General features: G+C 31.9%; 1 protein-coding gene across 2 annotated transcripts; it reads right to left on the bottom strand.

The window, feature by feature from the left end:
* Window positions 1–8,224: 8,224 nt before the first annotated feature.
* On the bottom strand, window positions 8,225–24,164 carry LOC131661694 (uncharacterized). Of its 2 annotated transcripts, none has more exons than XR_009301221.1 (11): window positions 23,610–24,164; window positions 22,101–22,218; window positions 21,442–21,538; window positions 17,861–17,967; window positions 16,913–17,035; window positions 16,609–16,762; window positions 13,176–13,236; window positions 12,709–13,082; window positions 10,508–12,113; window positions 9,190–9,572; window positions 8,225–8,592 (listed from the first exon to the last, which is right to left on the bottom strand). XR_009301221.1 is itself a non-coding variant. In XM_058931299.1 (11 exons), the coding sequence occupies exons 2-11, from the start codon at window positions 23,735–23,737 to the stop codon at window positions 9,326–9,328; spliced, it is 3,015 nt and encodes a 1,004-aa protein (XP_058787282.1). In that variant the 5' UTR covers window positions 23,738–23,770; window positions 23,861–24,164; the 3' UTR covers window positions 8,983–9,325. The 2 variants fall into 2 exon arrangements, 1 of the variants encoding a protein (XP_058787282.1); XM_058931299.1 differs by lacking the exon at window positions 8,225–8,592 and having other exon boundaries at window positions 8,983–9,572; window positions 23,610–23,770; window positions 23,861–24,164.
* Window positions 24,165–24,662: the final 498 nt, after the last annotated feature.

The raw sequence follows: 24,662 nt of genomic DNA on the forward strand, positions 1-24,662 counted from the left end.
AAAATATGTGGTTGAGATTGTTAAATTTTAATGATGATATATTATACAACCACTTATCTGTGTAGTTTTGCACTAAAAATAAAATTAGTACCCCATTGAATAATCAAAGCATTTAATACTAGTGAACTCTGATAAATGTATATCCATTATTTTATATTGGATCAGTGGGAGTGCATGTGTACACAAAATAATATAATCCAAAAGAAAAAGAAATAGATTATTATTCTCATATTGTCATATATTCTTCTATACAATATAAAATATGACATATTCTAAAAAGACTTCAAAATGTACAATGACTCTACGAAGTCTTATTCTATTATACTGAAATATATATTATTCTCTTAATCTCGGGAAACATCAAAACTTGATGTTTGGGTCGATATTGAAAAGACACAATTACTCTTTATCATTCAATAATATTGTGTTATTCTATCTTCGGTAGTCCACTTTTGTCGGGTCATAATATGAAAGTACAAGTAAATATCAATACTCCTATCGAGTATGATATTGTGTTATGAAGGTACTTATGGTTAAATGTAATTACTCTTGTAATAGGGTATGCCTATATGTAATTACTATTCGTAGATCTATGTGAATATTCTATGACCTATAATTTGAAACTCATTAGTATAATCACTATCCAAAGACTTATACACAAGAGTAAGTTAAGTCTTATGATATTTTGGGTTAGTGAGAGTTTATTAATAGCATTTTCATATGCTTGGGTCATTGTTTAATAACATATTTTTCCATATGTTTCTCTAAATTTATCATTTTAATATAAAATGTATTTCTTTGACTTGTATGATGTGTTTTCCCTATCTGGTTCATTTCTGCAATGTTGAAATTCACTTTTGTTTTGTGAACAAGTGTTTTTACCATAATTAAAATTCTAGTATTAAATATATTCTTAATAATTGATTATTTTCATCCAAGTGGGAGAATGTTGGATTAATTATTTAATTAATCAATTATGGATTATCAATAATCAATTATTATAAATATAAATTATGGTATATTAATGTTAAGCACTTATTAATAAATTATTTAATTGGGCTTTTGTGCTTAAATGGACCGTGATGGGTTGGACCATTCAGTTAAGCCCAATGAGAGGTCCCTGCCCTCAGCCGTTTAGTTATTTAAGCGTTGCCCCATTAGACGTTTAACGTACTGTGAGAACCCTAGACGGCAATGAGGGTAGTAATCCTTTCATACTCATTCTCTATGACGGTGTCTCAATTCAAAAGGTCTCTCAATCCTAAAAGGTACACCGTTCTAATTATTCTTGATTACCTTATATTATTATAATATGCTATAATTTGTATCTATAGATTCAATTAAATCTATCATAAATGACTTTGAGTTATGTGAAGCAATCTAATATCATTATGTTAACTGTTTATATAATCATCAGTTAGAATTTCAATGTAACTTTATCTAACTAGGATTGGGATGACAAAGTGTTAAGATTTATGTGCAGGAATTGTCACATATCCACATGAGTTGAAGACTTTAAATATTTCAATTTCGTTTGGAAAGTTAATTTATCATGAAGCTTAAAGCATCCGAGTCTAATCCAAAAAAGGATGGTTAGAAGAAAGTAGAAGCATCTCCTTGAAGATCTACTCTTACAAGGTCATCGTGAAGGAAGATGAAGATAGTTTATATGAAGATGTTATTATGTTCGTCAATTGTTCAAAAATCATATGAGAAGACTCAAAGAAATAAGTTTTTGAGTGAGCCAAATTACTTTCAAATGTTGTATAAGTCATCCTAACTTGTTGACACATAAGTTCAAGCAACTAAGTGATTAATCATTTTTGGACAGGAAGACAAGCAAAGATAATTGGAACATGTAACATTCCACTTCGTTTAATATCTTGCTAAGGAGTGTCTAAGAATTTCTCTATAGAATTTCAAAGGAAGTGCAACCAATTGTATTTTTTTATTGAATGTACTTTTGCTTAAAATTTATGTATTAACCATTACTTGTGCATCAAGTTAGAACCTAGATCATAAAAGTGGTATGATCATTCAACTCTCCTTCACCTTTCATTATTTGTAGATATTTGTTTGTTTGATGTATTTTGTGTATGTAGTGTATGTTTGCTATGTGTACATGATATATCTCATTCATCTATGCATTGTGTTGTCATCTGGATCATTTCATTCATCTATTTTTTTGTGTAATCATCTACATCATGACATTTATTGACATTAAATTTTTTCCGCATTAAAATATCTTGCATCAAACATTTCATTAAGTTCTTGCATCGAGTTGTTGTGATCCATCTGTTCATAGCATTCTTCCTTCATCCATTCATCTGGTATTAACCCTTTTTACATATTCATTAAAATACTTTTCCATTTAAAAGTCTCATTTATCATTTTTTTCACTTTCATAAAAGTTATTTCTCATGCATTAAATTTTTAAAAAGTGTGCTTCTTGATTCTAATTACAAGTATATCTGATTCGAATCATAACTTTCAAATTTGAATTTTAGTGTGTGCCTCTTCACTTTTCATTCAAACATTTCATTTCATCATTAAACCCTTTTTTTCAAAAAGTATCTCATTTTATTTCATTCATATCATTTTATTGTGTTACATGTGAATATCATACTATTTGTATTTTGATCATTTATTACTTCTTTTTATTTGCATCAAAATTATTTTCTTCATCTTGTTTTTGCAATTTTGAATTCATGTTTTTTCATTTAAAATATTTTTAAGTGCATCTTGTGATTAAGTGCATGTTGACATATTTTTTGTTATGTTTCTCTATTATTTATCTCTCTTTTAATATGTTTTTGTATGTGTACTAATCATTGTGTTTTGTTGCTGAATGTTTCATGTCATTGTTGTCATTGTTGTGCATATTTTTAAGTGCATCATGTGATTAAGTGCATGTTGACATATTTTTTATGTTCATGCATTATTTATCACTCTTTCAATATATTTTTTCTATGTGTATTAACTATTGTATTTTGGCATGTGTTAACTTTCATGTATTTGTAATATATCACTTTCTATGTTATATATTCTTCCTTAGGAATGTTTAGATTTATTTTCTATAGATTATTTGTTTTGTTCCTGGTTATTTTGTGTTAAAACTCATTAGTATCTATCTTTTTTTATCTTGTCAAATAAGGGAAAGTTGTAATATGGATCTAGATTTGATTTATGCATTTTAAGCAAATTTGATATGGATCAATGTTTTAGAGGGAGCACAAAACAAATTATTGATCACGCATTATTTAATGCTCTTGTCGACTCAATTAAAATGCAAGTTTGTCAAACATTAAAAAGGGGGAGATTGAAATGGTTCTGCCCTCTAAGGATTTAGTTTTGTAAAATTTGTCTCCCAAGGGTGATGAACCCATGACTTAATGGTTGCAAGGGGCATCCACAAAAACCACCAGGCTAACTACTTCTTCTTTTTATATTCTGCATCAAATATATATATATATATATATATATATATATATATATATATATATATATATATATATATATATATATATATATATATATATATATATATATATATATATATATATATAAAATTAGTTTTTGAGATAACATATGACAAAATTTATGTTTCTAAAATGAAATTAATAATATCTTTGAAGTTAGTTTTAGTGTATAAAATGTGATGCAAAAATAAGATTATGTTTTACTAAACCTTTTGTACCCAGAATATGAAGTTATTGATCAAAATATTGATTATTAACGGGATATGAAGTTACTGATCAAAATACTGCTTATTAACGGGACATGAAGTTACTGATCAAAATATTTTTTAAGGTACACGGAGACATGAAGTTACTGATCAAACTAATATTTGTACAAAATATTGATTATTAACGGGACATGAAGTTACTGATCAAAATATTTTTTATTAATTATACTTTTAATTATTATTTTTTCATAGGTAACCAGATATTTTTTATTAAAAAATATATATTTAAAACAAATGCGCGTTCCGTAGCAGAACTCATGCGAACGCACGGATTTGTTACTAGTTTATTAAATAAATATTTTTACAGAAATTATGTAATAAATATTTACTAAATATATTATATATTAAATATTTAGTTAACGTTTTAAAATTATATTAGTAAATATTAGATTAACATTTTAGAAATATATTAGTAAATATTAGATTAACATTTTAAAAATATATTTGTAAATATTAGATCAACGTTTTAGAAATATATTAGTAAATATGTATAAGAAATTATGTATTAAAATTATATCAGTATATATTTCAAGAATTATAATTTATTTGATGAAAACTTTAAAATTACATCATCGTCATAATTATAAATTACACTTTCAAAATTTATTTGATGAAAATTTTAATTGAAATATATATATATATATATATATATATATATATATATATATATATATATATATATATATATATATATATATATATATATATATATATATATATATATATATATATATATACTTTCATATTTAACTTTTTAACAACTAAATAAATAAATAAATGCCAACTAAGACATCCACGTCATTAAAAATAATAATAAAAAAAATTAAAATAGGTTGTCACGTCAATAATTCTGATAATTGGATTTCTTGAGGGGGCAAAATAGGGGAATCTTCATCTGTTAGGGGGAAAAGTCAAACTTTTTTTATAGGGGCATTTTTCAAACCTCGCCTATATGGAAGGGGATAAAATAGCTATTGTCCCTTAAGTCTATTATTCGAGTTTTTGGATAAAAACCATATTTGAGATTTTTTTCAAGTCATGACATCAGTGGGATCTCAAAACACCTTTAAAATTGCAAGATTTTGAGATTTTAGGTAAATGATTCAAATCACACATCCTATGATTCGAATCAAATGAAACAGAGGCTTTCAAGAAATTTTTTATGTTCTCATGATTTGACTCACTTTGTTCATGACTTGAATAACAAATTTATGTGACTCTAATCACATTGTTCCTGACTCGAACCATGAAATGAGGAAAACTCCCGGATTTTCCTCTGACCTGCTTGATTTAAATCACATTGTTCATGACTCGAATCATGACGTCGGTCTTAACTCAAATCACATTGTTCATGAGTCAAATCACACAAATGGATTTCTCATATGTTTTAAATCTTGATTCAAATTACTTTGTCACTTGACTCTAATCATACATGTTTTTATGACTCGAACCAAACATCATTTTTCATTCATTTTTATGCATAATCTCAAGCACCCATATAATTAATTTCCTCTCTCCCTCACCCTTAACATTTAATGATTATTGTGATGATAATCATAACTTTGAAAGTTTTCTATTAACTTTAAAATCCACTTCAAATGAAAAGTTTCTCAATCTATCTTTTGCATCTAAATTCATCCTCAACCTCTAGAAAGATTAACATCAGTTGTTTCTCAATTCTTAGAGAATGTGAGATCTATTGTAGAGGAGGTTCATTCATTGTTGATGTTTTGTGAAACTCTTGAGTTGCATGCCAGTATTCAGATTGTATGGTGTTGTTGGAGTTTGGCAATCCAGCAAGAAAAAGAAGAAGTTTTTTTCTCTAGGTTACTACGGTAGAGTTGTGTGAAAGTCTGCAGACGATGTCGGAGTTTATATGTTCTTCAGATAGAACAATATTCAAGGAACCGATGGGACCAAGTAAACGTTGTTTTTGAATTGTGGCCTGAGAGAATTAATGATTTTGGAATAGTTAAGTCGAGATTAGGTGGATCTTGCAAGATCCGATCAAGATAAAAAGACTAGATATTTTTAGGATTATCTTGTATCAAATGGTTATCTAAATTATGTAAATAATTGTCATAAAATTTATTGTAAGATGACAAATTTCTAATGGAAAATCATTGAAGAGTGGATTAAGCTCTAACTTGGACGACAGAGTTGAACCACTATAAATCCAGTGTACTCTCTCTCTCTCTCTCACACACACACACATACACACACTTTCTTAGGTTTGTATTTCTTTCATAGAATAACATGTTGTTATGATTTATCTGCTAATAGCGATATGTAATTAAAGTTTAGGTATGTGATAGATCTAGTCGTTTTAATATTCTCTCTTGAGATTATTGATATATGAGCTCTTGTTGTTGGGTTGATGATTCGATTAATCAAATTCAATTTAAGATGTGTAAGAAAATTGAATTATGATAAATGTTGAATTGCTTAAACAAGCAACTCCATGCTACTCAATTTTTGTGATTACCGACCATCTGAGTTAGTTGTAATATCCATTTAATCATATGTTATACAAAATGTCGTTATCTTTCGCTTCTATTTACAATTTACTCTCATGATATCAACAATTGGGCTTAGAACGTGTAATATGTGCATATGTTGTTAAAACTCTGATTTTATAAAAGGAAATGTTTTTGAAAATGGTTTTAGTGGAAAGGTCAATTTTAAATAAATCAAAAATGACATGTATTATTGTATTCAAAAATTTAAAACTATCAGTTTTTTAGTGTTACTTGTCATGCTTCAATTGCTTCTAAATTCACCCAAGTTATCCAGAATGGTCCTCCAAAATATTGAATTAAATACAACATTGATGATGCATCCATAGAATCGTCTTGTGAATCTATTTGCTTGTAGGTATGACGATCAGTTGATTTTGACAAGGACAACTGATAAAACAACTTTAAAGATATTAACTCCATAAATTGACTGACTTTTGAGATGATTGAGACTTCCCTGTGTTGAAAGTCTACTTAAGTTGATGAACCATGCAGAAAATCTTGAAGTTTGAAGTTGTGAAAGTGTGAAAACTCGTCGTATCTGGCATTTAGCATTTTATAGTGATCAATTACATTGTAAAAGATCAAGAGTGAAATTTGAAATACTAGACTATCACACACCCATACTAAAAATCTTTTCAAATACTCTCTAATTTTATAAAAAGCCTCTTGAAAACATATCAAAACTTGTGTACAATTAATTAAGAAGTATTTTTATTCAATTACAGAAGTTTATACTCTACATAATCGATTAAAAACGGGAGCTATTCGATTAGAGCAAGGTAAACAACCTCTTAATCGATTAGAAAAGTTTTTAATTGATTAAACAATATAGTCATTTTAAGATTTTCTTTTTTAGATTAGAATTGTCGTATTTTGATTTCTTTTTTAGATTAGAATTGTCGTACTTTGAAAAATTTAAATTGATTATCAGCTAGGATTATTCAATTAAATCATTAAAATGACCTATAAATTATTATTTTTTTGAGAAAAATATTCTCTACATAGAAATTTTCTACTTATTTCATTACACATCAAATTTTTACATCAATTAGATATAATATAACATATCTATATATAATTATAATTAAATAATACAATGTATATAATACTTATTTTTTATTTAAAAATATGTTTTTAAAGAGGAGTTTTACAGAACTGTCTTTAAAAGCATGCAAAATGATCAGTAACACATGACCTCACACTTTTGCATGATTAAGATATGTTAAATAGCACCCTTAAAAAAATCTCATGCTAACTTCGACTTCTTACATAGTACTTAAAAATTTGAGATGGCTCTACTCAACCTCTCCCACTTTTGACTCCCACTACCCCTCCATTCATCTTACTTTATTTATAAAATTATTTATTTATTTTTAAAAATTAAAACAACAATTTTAATATAAATAATATATAAAAATATGTTTTTAAATATAATAGAAAACAGTTTTTAACTAACAAAATAATAAACCAATTATATTTGATAAGCCTCGTGCAATCTTCCATCAGAAAGCTAAGTTAGAGTTAACAAAGTTGGTAAATTATTAGGTATACATGAGTTTTAGTACATGTGAAAATCATTTAAAAACAAATTATTATAAACAAATGACATTATATTTTATGAATGGATGATGAGTAAATATCCAATCAAGCTCTACCAAAAAAATTTATATTTGTTTAAATAAAAAGAAAAGCTTAAATAATAAAAATATTTATCATAAATAACAAAAATTAGTTCATCAAATTATTAACAAAAACTGATTTCTTAAGAAATATAAAAAAATGTTTCTTTAATAACAAAAAAGAAAATAAATACTTTTAAAGTAATCAATAAAAATATTTTTTTGTCTAAATATATTTTTTTTATTACTGTATTTATATAATTTATATATGCAAAAAAAAAATTACACAATATATAAATCAAAAGTGATAATAATGAATACACTAGATTGTGTTTTATGTTTAGTGGATAGACTGGCTTTAATTTCTTAAATTATTTTTTAGTGGATCTTATTAGATTAATAAATTGTTTCAATTCATTTATTACCATCCAAGTCTATTATACTCCCTCTGGTCTCATTTATAAGAAAAGATTCATTTTTAGATACATTATTTATTCAACGTATCTAAAAAGATAATCTTTTCTTATAAATGATTATAAATGAGACCAGAGATAGTATTAAATTCATCCATTATGCTATACCTCAAAATATGAAGAGCAGAATTGCTAGAAGCACTTGATTACATTATAGTAAGATTTATTTTTTCTTTTGCAACTTGCAAGGATTCTCCCCTCTGGTTGGGATGTGTGCGTGTGCCACAATTGACAGCCTGTGCCACGCTCAATATTTATTATCTTAAATTAACATGTGAATAAAAAAGCATAAACATTAACCTAGGATGCAACTCAAGTTAAAGACAAGAAATTAACATCTTTAAACATGGAACCCAATAATGAAAAACCAAATGATCATATTCTCCTTTAACTAGGAATTAAGGATTGCTTAATATGGATTTCGATGCAAGTATATGACAGGAGAAAAAAAACCGTGGTATATTTCCGTTCTCAAGAATTGTTGAACGAAGATTATATTTCCACTTTTCACAAAAAGTTCACAATTAACTGTTTTGAATCTCCTGGTCCAGTGAAATCCAAAACAAATTAAACCTGATTTATAAACAAGATTATACTGTATTTTATAGCAGGAGATTGCACAAGAATGGATAAAAACTTCGGAACAAAGTAGATAAAAGTAAAATATTTCAGGCAGCAAGTTTGACATATCCATTAGGGCATCATTTCATTCATCCTTTGTTTCAGATAGAAAAACCAGGGCCAAAAAATCTTGAGGACTATAGTGGTAAATCTGTGGCACACTTGGAAGGTTGAACATGTAAAATATATGCAAGCAAAAAAATGAAACTAACCTTCAGTCTGAGCCAAACTTTGTGGATCAAGCTTGACCAACAAGCTTGAAGATGAAAACAAACTAGACCTAGCAATCCCTACCATTGCCATGCATGTATAGATATCACAATTCTGTAGTCTATAACAACAGCAGAACTATCTGTTTGCTAAAGATGCCGAGGCAGAGGCTGCTTCTGCTATTAAGGAAATAGGCTGACGTGCCTGGAGGCAGGCAGCTATGTCAAACGGATGCAACTCTGAACCATCAAAAAGAAGATTTACTCCAGGAAGAACTACATCTTTGCTATCATTATCATCTGGTTCAGCTTTTATCGTGTTGGCTTGAGTGCCTTCTTCAATGGGCCTTGTGGCAGCTTCGTAAACAGGAGCTAAGGCATAAGATCTGCATGCACCAAAGTACATAGTTTGAGAATTGGAATAATTAGAAACCAAAACTATGAATAACACGGATGGAAAGGATCCATACTAGGTTTCTTATTATAATAATGTTGAGGTTGTATAAAATATTGTCAATATAACTTTTGATCACTACAACCACCTCCAATTAAAAATAATGATGCCAATCGGAGTTCGCATGATAAAACAGTTATAAATGCTAAAAATACTGGTGACGGAGGAATCAGTCTCACAGGAACATGAAACACCGGAAATGCATCCCGCACAGTTGGATAGTGGATCCATAGTTATCAATTCCAGTTTCAAATCCTGAATTGGAAAACCAATTCTTTGAATCGTAAAACACAAATGACATTTTCGAGCAAAAACAAATGACCTAGCAAAAATATAAGCTGATGTATCATATATAAACCCCATAATGATTCAAGATTTTTAGTCATAAATGAATGAGAAAAGAAAGTAGCTTAGGGTTCTTAATGTAGATGGTAGTGCTCTTACAAACCTTTCGTATCTTTTATTTCAATCGCAGTACAGAAATAAAAAATACTTCATCTGTTTGAAATCTTTATCTAATTCACTTGAGTCTGTTTTACACCATTATTCTAGTAATTTTTTTTTTCCGCTCAACCTTAGGAACCTAACATCAAGTGAATAGAAAATGAGCAATACCAAAAATATAAACACATAAGATATTCAAACATTATCTTCATAAAAGCACCGGGCAATTGCAAATTATATACTTCTATAAAATTAGAATGTATAAGAAAATCATCACTAGATTAGATTATGAAAGAAGATCGGCAATTATTTATGATGAAAACCCAAATTCATGTTTGTGAGATATGCTAAAGGAATTCACTTATTTATCTGATAAGAAAACTCAGCAATCTTCAAGAATTGAGGGTTTGGAAGTATACAAACCTAAGAATACTGCCATCAAAGCTTAAAACTTCAGTTCTACATCGTTGTCGATTTGCAAGTTTTAACCTTTGATGCTCACTTGATGCCCCTGAAATGGGAGAGGAAGGGTCCACAAGTGGATTCCATCTTCCACTAGCATAGTTCATAAGCTGCCGTGAGGATTCTTTAAATTGTTCCTTCTGGTAAAGTACCTTAGCAGCAGGCCCTGTTGCTTGGTACTCTGAAGAAATGTCATGTAATTTTCTCCTTAAGCTTTGCATTGCATGATGGTGTTCACCAAATGATCCAGATTGAAGCAATTCAGATGACACCACCCTTCTACATATATCATTACACAACGTTGGGCTAAATAATGGCATCCCAAACTCAACACTCAACGGAACCCAATCATACTTTTCATCAGGTGAAAACTGGTCAGGCTCTCTATCATTAAACAATCTAAGTAAGCGGATGTATCCAACTGTCCATAGTTCCATCATGTCTGCCAAATCGCTCAATAGAGACTTCACCTTTGAACTTTCTTCTTCGGATATTCCCAACTCTTTTCCAACAGGAGCAATTGAGCCATCGGCATTCTTTAAGGGCAAAGGGATATCCATTGTAATCAATTTTCCAGATTTATCAAGATCAAACTTACTGAGAGGCAGCACCAGTACGGCTGAATGCTTAAGAAGTGAATTTAAACAATGCAAAAGTATATTTCCCTTCACTAAACTTCCTTCAAGCTTCCCTCCTAACCCTCCTACTGTGGAACCATCCCAAGACCATATGAGAGCTTTCTCACAGCCAGCCAATGGAGCAGGAAGCGAGCGCAGACACTGTCCTTTCATCAGAACAACTGACAGAGGCCCACTTGTTACAGTTGAATATAATACCAATTTCATCCAAGGACTCATAGAAGAATATGAGGGAGGACCAAAATGAACAGGACCCCCGGGTCCAGGAAGAATTGATGAATGAGGAAGAGGCAATATGGACACAACTATATCATAGTCACGAAGAAACAAACGATCAAGGGTTGCTGGTGAAAGAGAAGCCAGGCTTTCACAACGGAGAATATCTACACGGTATTTTTTTTTCCTCTTTAGCATTTCTGTTCCAACATTTGACCCTTCAACCATTAGTTTCTCATTGTTTTGGAGATTTTCATCATTACTGGAATCCAGTATGCCATTGCCATCACCTTCCAATGTAATAGAACTGGTTCCATCACTAGGAACACCTTCATAGGAAACAGAAGCCTCAGCAGACTTCTCCAAATTTAAACTCAATAAATCATCATTATTTATCTCAGCTTCTGTAACCCCAGAGTCTCCTAATTTTTCAGACAAGGATTTTTCAGCTGTTTGAGAGCTTGGTTCATCATTGCTTGGAGTAGCCATATTCATCTTATCAAGTCCTTCCTCGACTTTCACATCAGAAGCAACTCCGCCTGATTGTAGACATTCTAATACACATCGCAGGCTGAATGCATGATTGGCAAATTCCTGCAATTCTCCCTCAAATTTTGCACCTTCCAGAGTGCTTAGATCCTTGCAAAGATCAGAAATGCTGGCATGACCTAATTTACCCGCTTCATAGAGCGTAACAGCATGAGATTTCAGACCTGACAAAGTTCATCCGGAAAATGGTTTCGGTCAGACTATAGACAAATAGAATCAAACAAATCAATGATATAAGCAAACTAACATAAATGAATAGAAAAGAACAACTGTACTGCTTTGGCATAGAACTAATACACAAGACTTTGAAAAATAGTTTAGGAATTGTAATTTAGCTATACTTAGAAATGTTGGAAGCTTGAAGAACGTTCATTACTGAACAACTGCATCAAAAAGTTCAAGATTAAGCAAGAGGGGAAGAGGAGAATGTAGAAAAAATCACCTAAAGAATGCTAATGGTAACAGTCCAAAAAATATAGGTAAAGATGGAATTCAAAAGGAGTTGCAACAGATTAAAACTGCATTAGAAAATAAGAATGCCCAGATTACCTACAGATGCTGGTTAGTAATTACAAGCATCTACATCAAAGATAATTAAAAAATACAGCTCGTTCATCCAAACAATCAATAAGGTCCGAAGACACCTTAGAGATGATTTTGTATGACCTTTTATGTCAGTAAAACAGACTTTTCAACGATAATATTTTAGCAATGGATTTAAGAGGCAAAAAGTGGGATCGTGTAGAATAAAGTTTAAACCTGGTGAAACAGAACCCATCATAAGATAGGATGTTATATTGGCATCAACTATGAAGGCAACACGCGTATAGGCCGAACGAGGACCATGGTTGCTTGAACCCAAAGCATCCGCTTGAATATCATTATCAATATGGATATTGTCAAAACCATGACTAGCAAGAGAAACATCTTCATCACTAAATGCACTTCTTGGAGACCCGGGTATACTTGTATCTTGAAGAATAGAGGATGGATCAATGACTTTTGTTGCCCATCCCAATCGACATACAAATGATGCAGCAGCCTGCAGTTGTGACAAGTCAGCCTGTAGGGTTGTTGCCAACTCAGCAACAGATGCATTTTCATTTGAAACAACAAAAACTGCATACAGTAACCTGTAAGAAAAAGACATCATGTTATTTCCAATATCTTTTTAGCAACAATATTTGGAATTAATAAATGGAAATAGGCTGAGAAAAATACAGTACTCTTCAATAGGATCTTCATAAGACTGCTCCCTGTTGGATACAAAACCTTCAAGCCTTGAAACTGAAACACAATAAATATAAAAAGAAATTACTTCAGTCATTTTAAACAGGCAGTTTTTAATAAAAATGTTGAACATATAATATAGTTTGAAAGAAATCTCATAAATCATGAAACATTCAGCACCCTTCTATTATAACGATTAAGGAGTGGTAAATTACCTAATTTTACTTTCTGTTGGCTGTTTCTAGTTTATCATTTCCCGCATCATTTTACCTAATTTTTTTACTTATTATCATCTGAAATCTAATAAAGAACTATAGGAAATGTACTCTCCATATTCAGAATATGAGGTATCGGCGCTGAGTTTCCGCCACCCTTATAAATAACTAGGGTTGTTCATGGTACAATTTTGCCAAAAACCAAACTGAACCATTATAAAAGTTCACTCGAACCAAACCGTTATAATTTGTTCAAAACCGAACTGGACCAAATTATTGGTTCGGTACACCGGTTTTGAATTCCAAACCGTACCAAACTGTTACTTTTTTCTAGAAAGAACCATTTAACAAGGTGAATGAACCGTTATACTTAATAAAAAATCATTTTAGACTTTTTAATTTAGCATTTTTCTATAAGCATGTTTTTTATATAATTGACTATAGAATTATATAATAGAGTGATAGTTAAATATTAATTAAAACAGTTACTTTATTTTTCAAATAAAAATTATTTTTAAAAATATTTTATACACAATTATAATTAAACTATCAAAAATATTTTTAAAAAAATCTAAAACAAACCATACTTAAATTTAAATAAGTAATTTATACTCTATTATTTAAATACTTGGAAAATTTTAGAATTTAAATTTATTTAACAACTGTTAAATAAAATTTAATTTTTTATAAAAATATTTTTTATTATTTAAAATAAATTTAATTCATCTTAAAAACACTGAAGTAGCATGTAAAGTTATATCAAGGTACCAAAGTATATATGCAGCAGTAATACCAATATGCAGCGACACTAATACCATATATCATATTAATGGCTAACAATTGCGGTTCGGTTCTTTTGGTTTTGATTCGATTAACTGCGGTTCGGTTCGGTTATTGAACTGTTTCACAAATTGTAGTTCGGTTCATTAACTAAAGAGAATGGTTCGGTTACTTAACAATGGTTCGGTTCTATTGTTCGGTTCAATTTTATAGATTTTTTTAACAGCCCTAGGTCCACCCAATTACTGACTTCAACTCTTTCATTCAAATCATGCACAACAAAATATCCACCCTTAAAAACTAGGATGCTGAAAAACAATGTATATGGCTGGAGTCATAAAAACTATATATTGGAAAATAGGACAACCCTACCTATTGTGCAAGACTCCAATATTCTGAACAGTGTTTTGGACTAGGTAGAATAAGATTAGAAATCACAATACTAGAAAGTGTTGGATACACGATATTAGAAAGCGTCAGATAGTACCTATAGTAGAAAAAATGGTGAAAAATAGGTTTAGCTGATTTGGACATGTAGAGAGAAGATTTGCTGATTTTATGGTATGGACAGTAGATCAGATGGAGAGGAGAGGATTTAAACAACTAGAGATAGAATAAAACCTAGGAAAATTATAAGAGAAAGTATTAAGATCTTGATATTAATGATATGGAATCACCCTTCATAACATTTGGCAGGGCAATGGACCAGTGAACCAGTCACTGAATGCTAATATTTTTTTGATTGAATTCTAGCAAGAAATTGATCTATTTTACTATTTTACAGAAATATTCTGACGATTTGTTTAATGACAAAATGCTGAAAAAGGAGAAGATAATTGATTTTCGTCAGGGTATTACCAAAAGTTAGATGTAGTTCGGGGATCACCTCTTGTTATTAAGCCGTTGTCTTACCAAAAGTTACTTTTGTCAGTTACATGGGAAGAAAGTCAGAAAATTCAAGTTGGGTTCCAGTTCCATGATTGAGGATACAATGCAAGACTGGTTTTGCAAGGCTATACCCTCAAAGCTTAGCATCTCACTCTTCCTTCCTCTAGTTTTCTCACCTCTCTCAAGTAACTCTTTCCCTATCTTCGAGTTTCAACTATTTCCTTCCCCTTAAACCTCTTTCTTTCTCAATCTCTCTGTTTAACTCTTTCTCAGCTATGTCTCACCAACTATGAAGCATGGACCCCTCTAAGCATAGGCATGTCACGGTGTCCAACACTTGTATAACACTTGTACGACACGTGTCGGAAAAGGCTTACAAGTGTCGGAAAAGTCAAACAAGTGTCCCCCAAAAAATGGATTTTTTTTCTTTGTTTCGACACTCTTTGAATTGGTACCTAAGACACCCGTATGACACTCGCACAACACGTGTTAGACAATTCAGACAAATGTTTCAAAAGAAAAAGGTTTTTTCTTTGTTTTCAACATACTTTATACATTTTTTTGAACAAATCTCTTACACATCTAAAAGGGTTATTAATATTAAACATGCATTGCAACAATGTTATCAATGCAGAATTAAAGACATCAATTTTGATTATAATATTTTTTACTTTTTTTAATAATAGATAGATAAATGTAAGTTATATCATATATGTGGCAGTGTCGGGATCCTATGTTTTTGACATAATCGGTTCGAAATGTTTGTGCCGTGTCGTGTACCGGTGTACGTGTCGGAGTCTATGCTTCATAGCTCACCAACCTCTGGCTTTTCTTTGCAGCTGTGATATAGTAGTCGATGTTTAGATGCTTTGCCAAATGTCTTTGTTGCTTTAGACCTGTGCCTGAGCATTGAAGCCATGTCAAGCAACTTCTAGGCCTGCAAAAAGGCTTCATAGCCCTGCGAAAATGCAAGATTTTGCTAAGTTCTAGATCTAATTGAAGGTTTTTCCTACTGATGTGGTTATATTCTAATGTTAGTCATTTATTCTTAATTATTGTCAACTGTGTTAGCATATTAGTATGAAATTGAATATCAAACATACTCTGCTACCTCTGAATTGATTTGGATAGATTTACTTAGTCATTCACTTACCAACAGATAATCTACTTGTGGGCAAAACTGACTCTGAAGCAACAAATTAACTGTATTGAAACTAATCAACTAAAAACCAACACCCAATTGTGTTTGGTTTGGTTTAATTCAGTTGTGAAACCATAAACAAACAGTTTAGTTTTAATTTTAGGGGAACCAGTATGGTCAGTTTGGTTGGTGAAAAGTACAGATACCTCAAAAGTGTAAACAGAAAAAGGAAGTGATCAACAACTCTGCTTTGCAGTAATACATTTCCCCCAAGGCATGCCTTCAGATTATAATGCATTAGGGACAACTTAGTTGCTTTGCTTAGGTATCATTCCAAGGATATTGATTTTAGGAAAGTAAAACCTAGAAAGTCAAAATACAGAATTAAACATTAACACAACACACCTTTGAACCGATCCTCAGGATACACTGGAACATCAAAATAGATCAATCCGCGTCTATAGAGACCCTTTATAACTTCAGGATCAAACAGGATAAATGAATTTGCTTCCTCCTTACATATTTTGTCTATAGTTGCAACTTCCTCTTCAGAGAGTTTCTACAAAGGAAAAGGACAAGGCAAAAAAATTGAACAAAAATCATTCGCCAAGGGAATACCAAAATTACTTCGCATTACCAAATTAACACAGTGAACAACATTATTGTAAGTGAACCTGCCTCCATTTAGTAAGGGTGATTCAGGCCTCACCTTAAATTCTTCCAAAGTAAAGTTCACCAGACAAACTCCCCACCAGGATTCAATAAGAAAGTCTACAGGTTGCGTAGGCAAGAGTTCTTTTGCAATTGATTTGTTCAGTTTCCACATGATTTTCTGAATATTCAAAAATAGGACATGAAAGGTCAGAGAAAAGAGACATGAAATCAATTGAAAATGACATAAAAACTGTCTGAGCTTTAATTGCTTGCGAGTCACTCAGCAGATTTACTTTATATACGTCGCCGAATACAAACATATCCAAGGCATTACATCTAAACTAAATCTTAAGGCAAAAGAATTTTATATGGCAATAAGAATCAAACTTTATGAAACTAATGATATTCAATTTCAATGATGCTCAAGAAATCATATCCAGTTTCAGACACGACTAACTCAGGTCAAGACAAGGAATTCAAATTCAAATTTGTCAGGAATGAAAGCCTGGTCAAAGACATGTGATTGCAGGAACAAGGGAACAAATCTTTCTCCTTCAAAATTTTCTCTCTTCTTTACAAAATATCTTCTCTTTCTAAAGTTCAGCCTTTCCCTTTACTACTTCCCTAATTATCCAGGTTTCCTATTCCACATTAAATACCAATGAAAAATTACATTAAATGAACCTTCCTAAGTAATGTCTTAGAAATTTGATTTGAAATTGTTGCTTTGCCTACAAACCTTAACGTCAGCTTTTGTAGATCATAACAAAGTCGTTTTTAGAAGTGTCAGATTAATTAGAAGGTCGTTAAACAAATTTGGTTTAATATATCTTGAATCAAATCCTTGCTGCCTAGAAAAAATAAACCTTATAAGGTATTATTGGTACTATGATTGCAACAACGAATGAAACAGAGATATACAAATTATATTTTATAATTATTTATATAGGAAATTCAAGCCAAAAATATTTTAGGTAAGCCATACAGTGAATTTAACCAGTACCTTAGATCTGCACTTGTTCATTATATCAATAAATTCATTTCTCCCAATTCCTACAAGTCTTAAAGCATCCGCTGCACTAAAATTTGGGATGCTGTCATAAGGTTGCTCTGCAAATTATAAAAACATGCAGGAAGTGGTTAGACATTTATTACACAAGTCAGTCAGTACAAGTAAAAGATCAAAATCCTTAATAAATATAAATTTCAATAGGCTAAACAATTGTGATGATGTAAATACAACAACCAATAGTTACATAAAATCAAATAATATTATCATCATCATCATCTACACCATAGTTATGTGTAAACTAGCATCGGGCTCAATGCATAAGTTGTTGGAATATGTAAAAACATAATGCCAAATACTATCTTCATCCCTATATATAAGACCCTTCTATTTTGTAAAAGTTGTGTGCCCTTTTAATAACCTTCTCGAAACTCTCTTTTGAAGTAATTATTTTATTACCAAAATACGCTTAATCACTTCATCATCTCGCGTGAGGATTTGCGAAAGAGGTGGAGTGACAAATCTCAACACAAATTAATTACATGGAGAATGATATAATGAGTAGTTGCAAAATGAGTTGGACACATTGAGTTTACCTGTTTACCCCGTCTTTTGGGAGAGCAGGTTGGGATTGTCAACCCGTCCTGACCCACCACATAACCCATTGAAAAAGGGGGCAGGGCGAATAGCTCAACGGGTTCTTTTTTACTAATCTATTAATTATATGAATTTTTTATATTTTACGTAATTTTTAGACTATTATTAGCAGGTCAGCTATCCTGAAAATTAATGCCTTCCATATGCTTTTATTGTATTTCTTTTATTCACGGGTTAATCTGCCAACCTCTGGCGAAGTGGGATCTTCCATATGTTTTTATTGTATTTCTTTTGTTCACGGGTTAATCTACCAACCTCTGGCAATGTGGGATTTTCCACCCACTTTGCTAAGTCAATCTGACTCGTTTATAGTCAGGTTGATGGAACAGTGAGCCGAAAAAGACCTGATTAGTCACTCCCACCAATAACTATAAGGTGATTATGAAAACGTAATACAAATTGTTAACAAATGTAATGTTACAGCCCAAATTAACCATAATTCTTAATTTGTATTAATTTATCAGAGTGTTACATGTAGGGTCAGGTAGTATTATTACTGCATCATAATATTTAAGAATTAAGAGCATCTTAGAAGATCACCTACGATTGGTTTCCACATTTTATTATATTTCATTGTTGTTTAAATTTAATAAGGGTGTCCTAATATTAGTATAAATAAAGATCATTGCCTTATTCAATATTTTATAGAAATGCTTCTAAGTTCTAACAGAATCAAATCAATATCAATTTCAAATCATTCAGTCCATATGTCTTAATTTTGTCCTTCTCCATCTAAAAAACATGTTGGACTTTCCGCCTTAATTGCGGTCTGCCCCTAGTCGCCTTAATTGCGGCACTTTGGTTTGCCTCATTGCAGCCTCCAACACCTTCATTGTGTTGGCTTTGAAGGAGTGGATTTAGTCCCTCATTGCTTAGAGATATAGCATGTATTGTGTTTATAAGTGGGGCAATCCTCACCTTACAAGCCGGTTTTGTAAGGATGAGTTAAGCCCAACCCAAATTCTGAAATGGTATCAGAGCCTATCCTAGATCTATCGTTGGGCTTACCGCATCGTCCGCGCTTCGGGCTCATTGAGGCCCAAGCGTGAGGGGGGTGTGTTGGACTTTCCACCTTAATTGCAGTCCGCCCCTAGTCGCTTTAATTGCAGTCCGCCCCTATAGTTGCCTTAATTGCGGCACTTTGGTTTGCCTCATTGCAACCTCCAACACCTTCATTGTGTTGGCTTTGAAGGGATAGATTTTGTCCCACATTGCTTAGAGATATGGCATGTATTGTGTTTATAAGTGGAAGCAATCCTCATCTTACAAACCAGTTTTGTAGGGATGAGTTAGGCTCAGCCCAAATTCTGATAAACTAATAGTTTTGAGGGGTACCCATCCTCAATAACCCAACTGCACTTGACTCTGAAATATGGAGTAAATTATTCCATTCCATTTAGTCATCATCTCTCTGGTCACATTCTCCATCTTGCACCTTCTCCCTATCTCCACCACACCTATCCCTCCTCTGTCATCTCTCTTGTCAATGTGTGTTTCACCTCACAGCTCATGCCACTTCCATCAGCTACGGCATGTCTCGATTAACTGGTACGGAGGTACCAATCATAGCATTTTTGTTAGCTTACCAACACTTGAGGGCGTATCCCAGTCCCCTAACATTTCTTGTCACCATTGCCCCCATTTGATTCATCGTCTCCTCCTCTATCAAGGTCTGATCTCACCTTGTCCCACGGATCACTTGACTCTGTCCCACCATCAATTTTCAAGCATGCTAATTTGGTCCTAATTTACTTTCCTTTATTTATATTATGTAGATATTATGTTTACATCTTTCTGATATTAACTCTTATTCTTATCCCTATAATTTGGAGATCTTAGTTGTAACTACACAAGGCTGAGGGTTTAGCCTCTCAAGCAATTCAGATGAATTCATTCTCTATATTTCAAGTGGACCCACATCAGGTTCAATAGATACTGTAGTATACTCTTAACTCTCAAGCATCTACTCACTTATTCACATCCAACTTTCAACACACGTGATTTAGCTTTCTGCTGCGCCATATGTACTCGCTACTGCAGCAACTAATTAAATTTCATCCTCCCTCTAACACAAACGTTCCTGCCCAAATCCCAATTTACTCAAGGATAAAAAGAATGTTTGTTGTATTGTTGTTGTAAGCGCTTACCTCATTAATAGATATTGTTAGAATATTAGAAAATATCTTACTATATCTTTTGTATTATTTTAGAGTATATTAGATCATCTTCTAAGATAAGTTTTTAAATATCGATTACTTATTGTTATGGTTTGGGCATGTATAGAGAAGACAAGCGGATTCCATAGTAAGGAGAGTAGATCAAATGGAAGGTGTCAAACTGCTAAAGGTAGAGGAAGACCTGGAAAAACTATAGGAGAAACTATTAAGAAAGATCTTGAGATAAATGAGTTGGACAAAAGTATGGTATTTGATCCATGTAGCAAACCTCACTTAGTAGGATAAGGCTTGGTAGTTGTTGTATTCCTAATTTCTCTATTTAGTTAAAATCGAGTCTATGTATCCCATTAAATAGGGATTGGTGTTTAGTCCTTTGCATCAAGTTTAGTATCAAACTATTATCAATAACATTCAAATTCTTAAAATTTCTCTCCTTTTTTATCTAACATTCCATAATTTCAATAGGCATTTTCTTTAGAAAGGTTTCACAAATCAGCATCACATTAGATATGTCTCACTCTCCATCCGTAATTTTTTATTTTATAAACAAACTTCAAATCAAGAATAATGTAAAAGACTAGCTAACATTTCTGGTTCCAGCCATTTAAGTTACAGATGAACTCGCAGTAAAAAAATGTTCATACAAACACAATGCAACAAGCAAGTTACCATTAGAGAAACCTGGTTAATAAATCCAGACCAGCATAGTGAATATACATAGAAATGCAACAAGCAAGTTACCGTTTCTCATTACTTCAAAAATCATATCACAATAATATCTGAAAGGAGACACCCTCATTACACGGCAAACATACTCCGCCAGATGATAAGGAAACAGCTGCAAGTAAGAAACAAGCACATTAAATTAAAATGCCAAGCAACAAAATTCAAATCATAAGGTCACTGCCCAGCATCCATACAGTGGTCCTCTAGCAGTTACATATCTCATTCATTAAGGATGTGAAATTGCATGAGTTCTTTGTTATAGAAAAAAATAATAATATGGTTAATTTATGGGAAATGCTAACTAGTGCCCTCAGGGCAATGGTTAAGCATTCCAAAATAGTAAATTTATCTCGGTAATCTGCGTATTTAATGTCTCGAAAATTGAAATATTAAATTTTCTATAAAATATTCTCTTTTTTTGGAATGCTTAACCATTGCCCTGAGGGTACTGGTTAGCAAGACCCTTAATTTATTTATTACTTATCAAAACTAATCCTATGGAAAAGGAGAACCAGTCAGAGACAAGTTTTTAATTCCAACTTTGGTTGTGAAGCAATAAAACTTCAATTTTCTCCCAAAAATTTCCTAGCATCAAAGTTTTCTGATCAGTGATTAATGTATTTGGTATATATGCTAAGAAAGAAGGGTCACAGAACCCTCTCTAAATGACATACAGCAAGATTCCTCCGCAAGTAACGCATCATATCTTCATAATATTCACTTTCTTTACAAACTTTCCGGGCAAAACAGCTATTCCATTGAAGCCTTTTCTTTATACAGCATTCGATTATCCTGCATGTAATTCCCATATCCGGCAAAAAGAAAAAGCATATTAAGAATATGTATCTAAAAAACTTATTTCCAAGGCATTAACATAATAGCCTTGAAATAAGCAGAATGTAGAGCACTATAGATATATACTAAATTATACAAACTAAAATACTATTTCTAATTGAGAATTAGCTCACAAAAGTTATTGTTTCTTCAATTTTCTTGTTGAATACACTATAGCCTCTCAAAATCAAGTTACCTCGTTCAAGTGCAAATTCATTCTATCCTACAATTATCTAAGAGATAGGTTTGCTATGTTTGAAACTCAGCAGGTACTCTAGAACCAATCACAACTGTTAAGATTAGGTTGTGACTAGTGATCATGGTGTTAGAGATTTGATCTTTCACCGGATTACCAATCCACCTGAAATAATTAAGATGACATAAGATCACATACTTGAAGATTAAGGGCATGTTTGATTGGGTGGATTTGAAGGAGGTGCTTATTTTTCTTTTCTAAATTGAAGTAATAAAATGTTTTAGAAAATAAATTAAGTGTGATTGAAATGTAATATGATCATCGATTATGTTATTCTTTCAATTTTTTTAAAACTCAATTATATACCAAAATATATAGACTAGTCCTTCAAAACCCTTCCTCCAAACCTACCCTAAAGGGTTGTGCGTAATACACTAACTCTAACGCATGTCATTATGCAAGAAAAGCTTCATTTTCTAGTAGCTAGCTCAGTGCCTTAGTTGCATTGATAAACCATGCAAAGCCAAGAGTAACAGTAATACCACCTAACAACCGTGCACATAAACGACGAAAAGAGCCCAATAACAATGAGTTGCACACTTTGAACAATGTATTTAAACATCTAACAGAAAATAACAGTATGCACAAGTACAGTTATTACAAAAAAGAGAGGTTTATGTAATAGTATAAGACAAGACGACAGCAACAACAAATTATTACAAAAAATACACAAGTCACTACCAAAACCTCTCCGTTCTATTTGAGCAACATAGAAATGCCATCTCAATAGCTATAGAAGCACTAAACTCAAACCCATATCATTCTTCATTTTCTACTACAACTCATTTGAACACAAAGTTCATTCAAACATTTTCAACTTAATTTAGATAACTACTACTAGTCAGGGTTTTAAAAAATGGTTCGCGACCGCGAAAAACGGCGACAAAACTGTATCAGCAGGTGTTGATACCATTATCACCGTTTTTATATTAAAGAACATTCACATAACGACTGTAATCAGTATCGCGACACCTAATCAAAATCGCATCGTACTTTAAAACCCTGCTACTACTTACTAAGACTCAATCATTACAAAATGCCGATAAAGCAGGAAGTAAATAATCTGCTTAAAAGAATTGGAAACGATGCTAACCTTCGGTGCCATTCGTCTTTGGTAGAAAGAGTAGCTTGAATCCGCTTCGGTAGATTCTCCCATGGACACTCTTCGTTAATCGCTTTTTGCAACAACTGTTCCTCAACTGTAACTGGAGCACGCTGCATTTCTCACTTCTCAAACGACTAACTCGCAAAATTCTTCAAAACAGCATGAAAGTCAACTAAACCTCACAACCGATCACACTGTGAAATCGAAGCAAATGTGGAAACAGATCAGAAACGAAGTACCGCGTTTACTGTGACAGCTGAAGAGGACGCTCGGAAAATGCAAGAAAGTGTATCCAACGTGATATCGGAGGGGAAGGTTGGATTCTAGGGTTTAGGAATCGGAGTTCAAATATACTGCTGTGCTCGTTCTTCTTTGGATGATTAGGCTATCAGAGAACGAGCGAGATCTGACGGAGAGTCAGAGATCGTGGTTCCGTTATGGCGGTCGGTGCTGGCCGTTTTCATAATTCATAACACGCTTCCGTTGGTTTTTTTTCAAACCGGTTCGGACCCTTCTTTTGTGGGTTTAGGAAAGAGGGTTTATTTGGGGAAATTGCAAATGGCATCGTCACTAGTAGGGGTGGAAATAGGCTAGGCTAGGCTAGGCTAGGCTTTAGAAGGCCTGAGTCTGGCCTACGGTAAACTTAAAAGGCCTAAGTCTGGCCTAAGGCCTATCATAGGCTCAGTTTTTTGGCCTGACCTGGCCTTTTTAAAAGACTGGTCTGACCTGAAAGCCTATTTAAAAAGCCTGTATCTCATTAAAGTTTTCAATTAATCTATATAACTTAATAAGTCTTGTAGGTCGGCCTATATATACATATATAAGTGAACCTATTTAGCATTTGTTTTATATATATATATATATATATATATATATATATATATATATATATATATATATATATATATATATATATATATATATATATATATATATATATATATATATATATATAGGGTAGCCTATTTAGCTTTTTTTTTTCTAATATATATGCATACATGAACCAACTTATTTAACATATCTCTAATATATATGAAAATA

The sequence above is a fragment of the Vicia villosa genome, linkage group LG3 (assembly GCF_029867415.1).
Source record: "Vicia villosa cultivar HV-30 ecotype Madison, WI linkage group LG3, Vvil1.0, whole genome shotgun sequence".
In the NCBI taxonomy this organism is placed as follows: Eukaryota; Viridiplantae; Streptophyta; class Magnoliopsida; order Fabales; family Fabaceae; genus Vicia; species Vicia villosa.

What these genes read in the sequence shown, in the direction of transcription:
- LOC131661694 (XM_058931299.1), bottom strand. Translation starts at nt 23,737, where the DNA reads ATGCAGCGTGCTCCAGTTACAGTTGAGGAACAGTTGTTGCAAAAAGCG. An exon ending in ACTTGCGGAGGAATCTTGCT is followed by an intron (nt 21,539 to 22,100) that starts GTATGTCATTTA and finishes TCTTACTTGCAG; the next exon opens with CTGTTTCCTTATCATCTGGC. An exon ending in GATGGGTTCTGTTTCACCAG is followed by an intron (nt 12,114 to 12,708) that starts GTTTAAACTTTA and finishes GAACTTTGTCAG; the next exon opens with GTCTGAAATCTCATGCTGTT.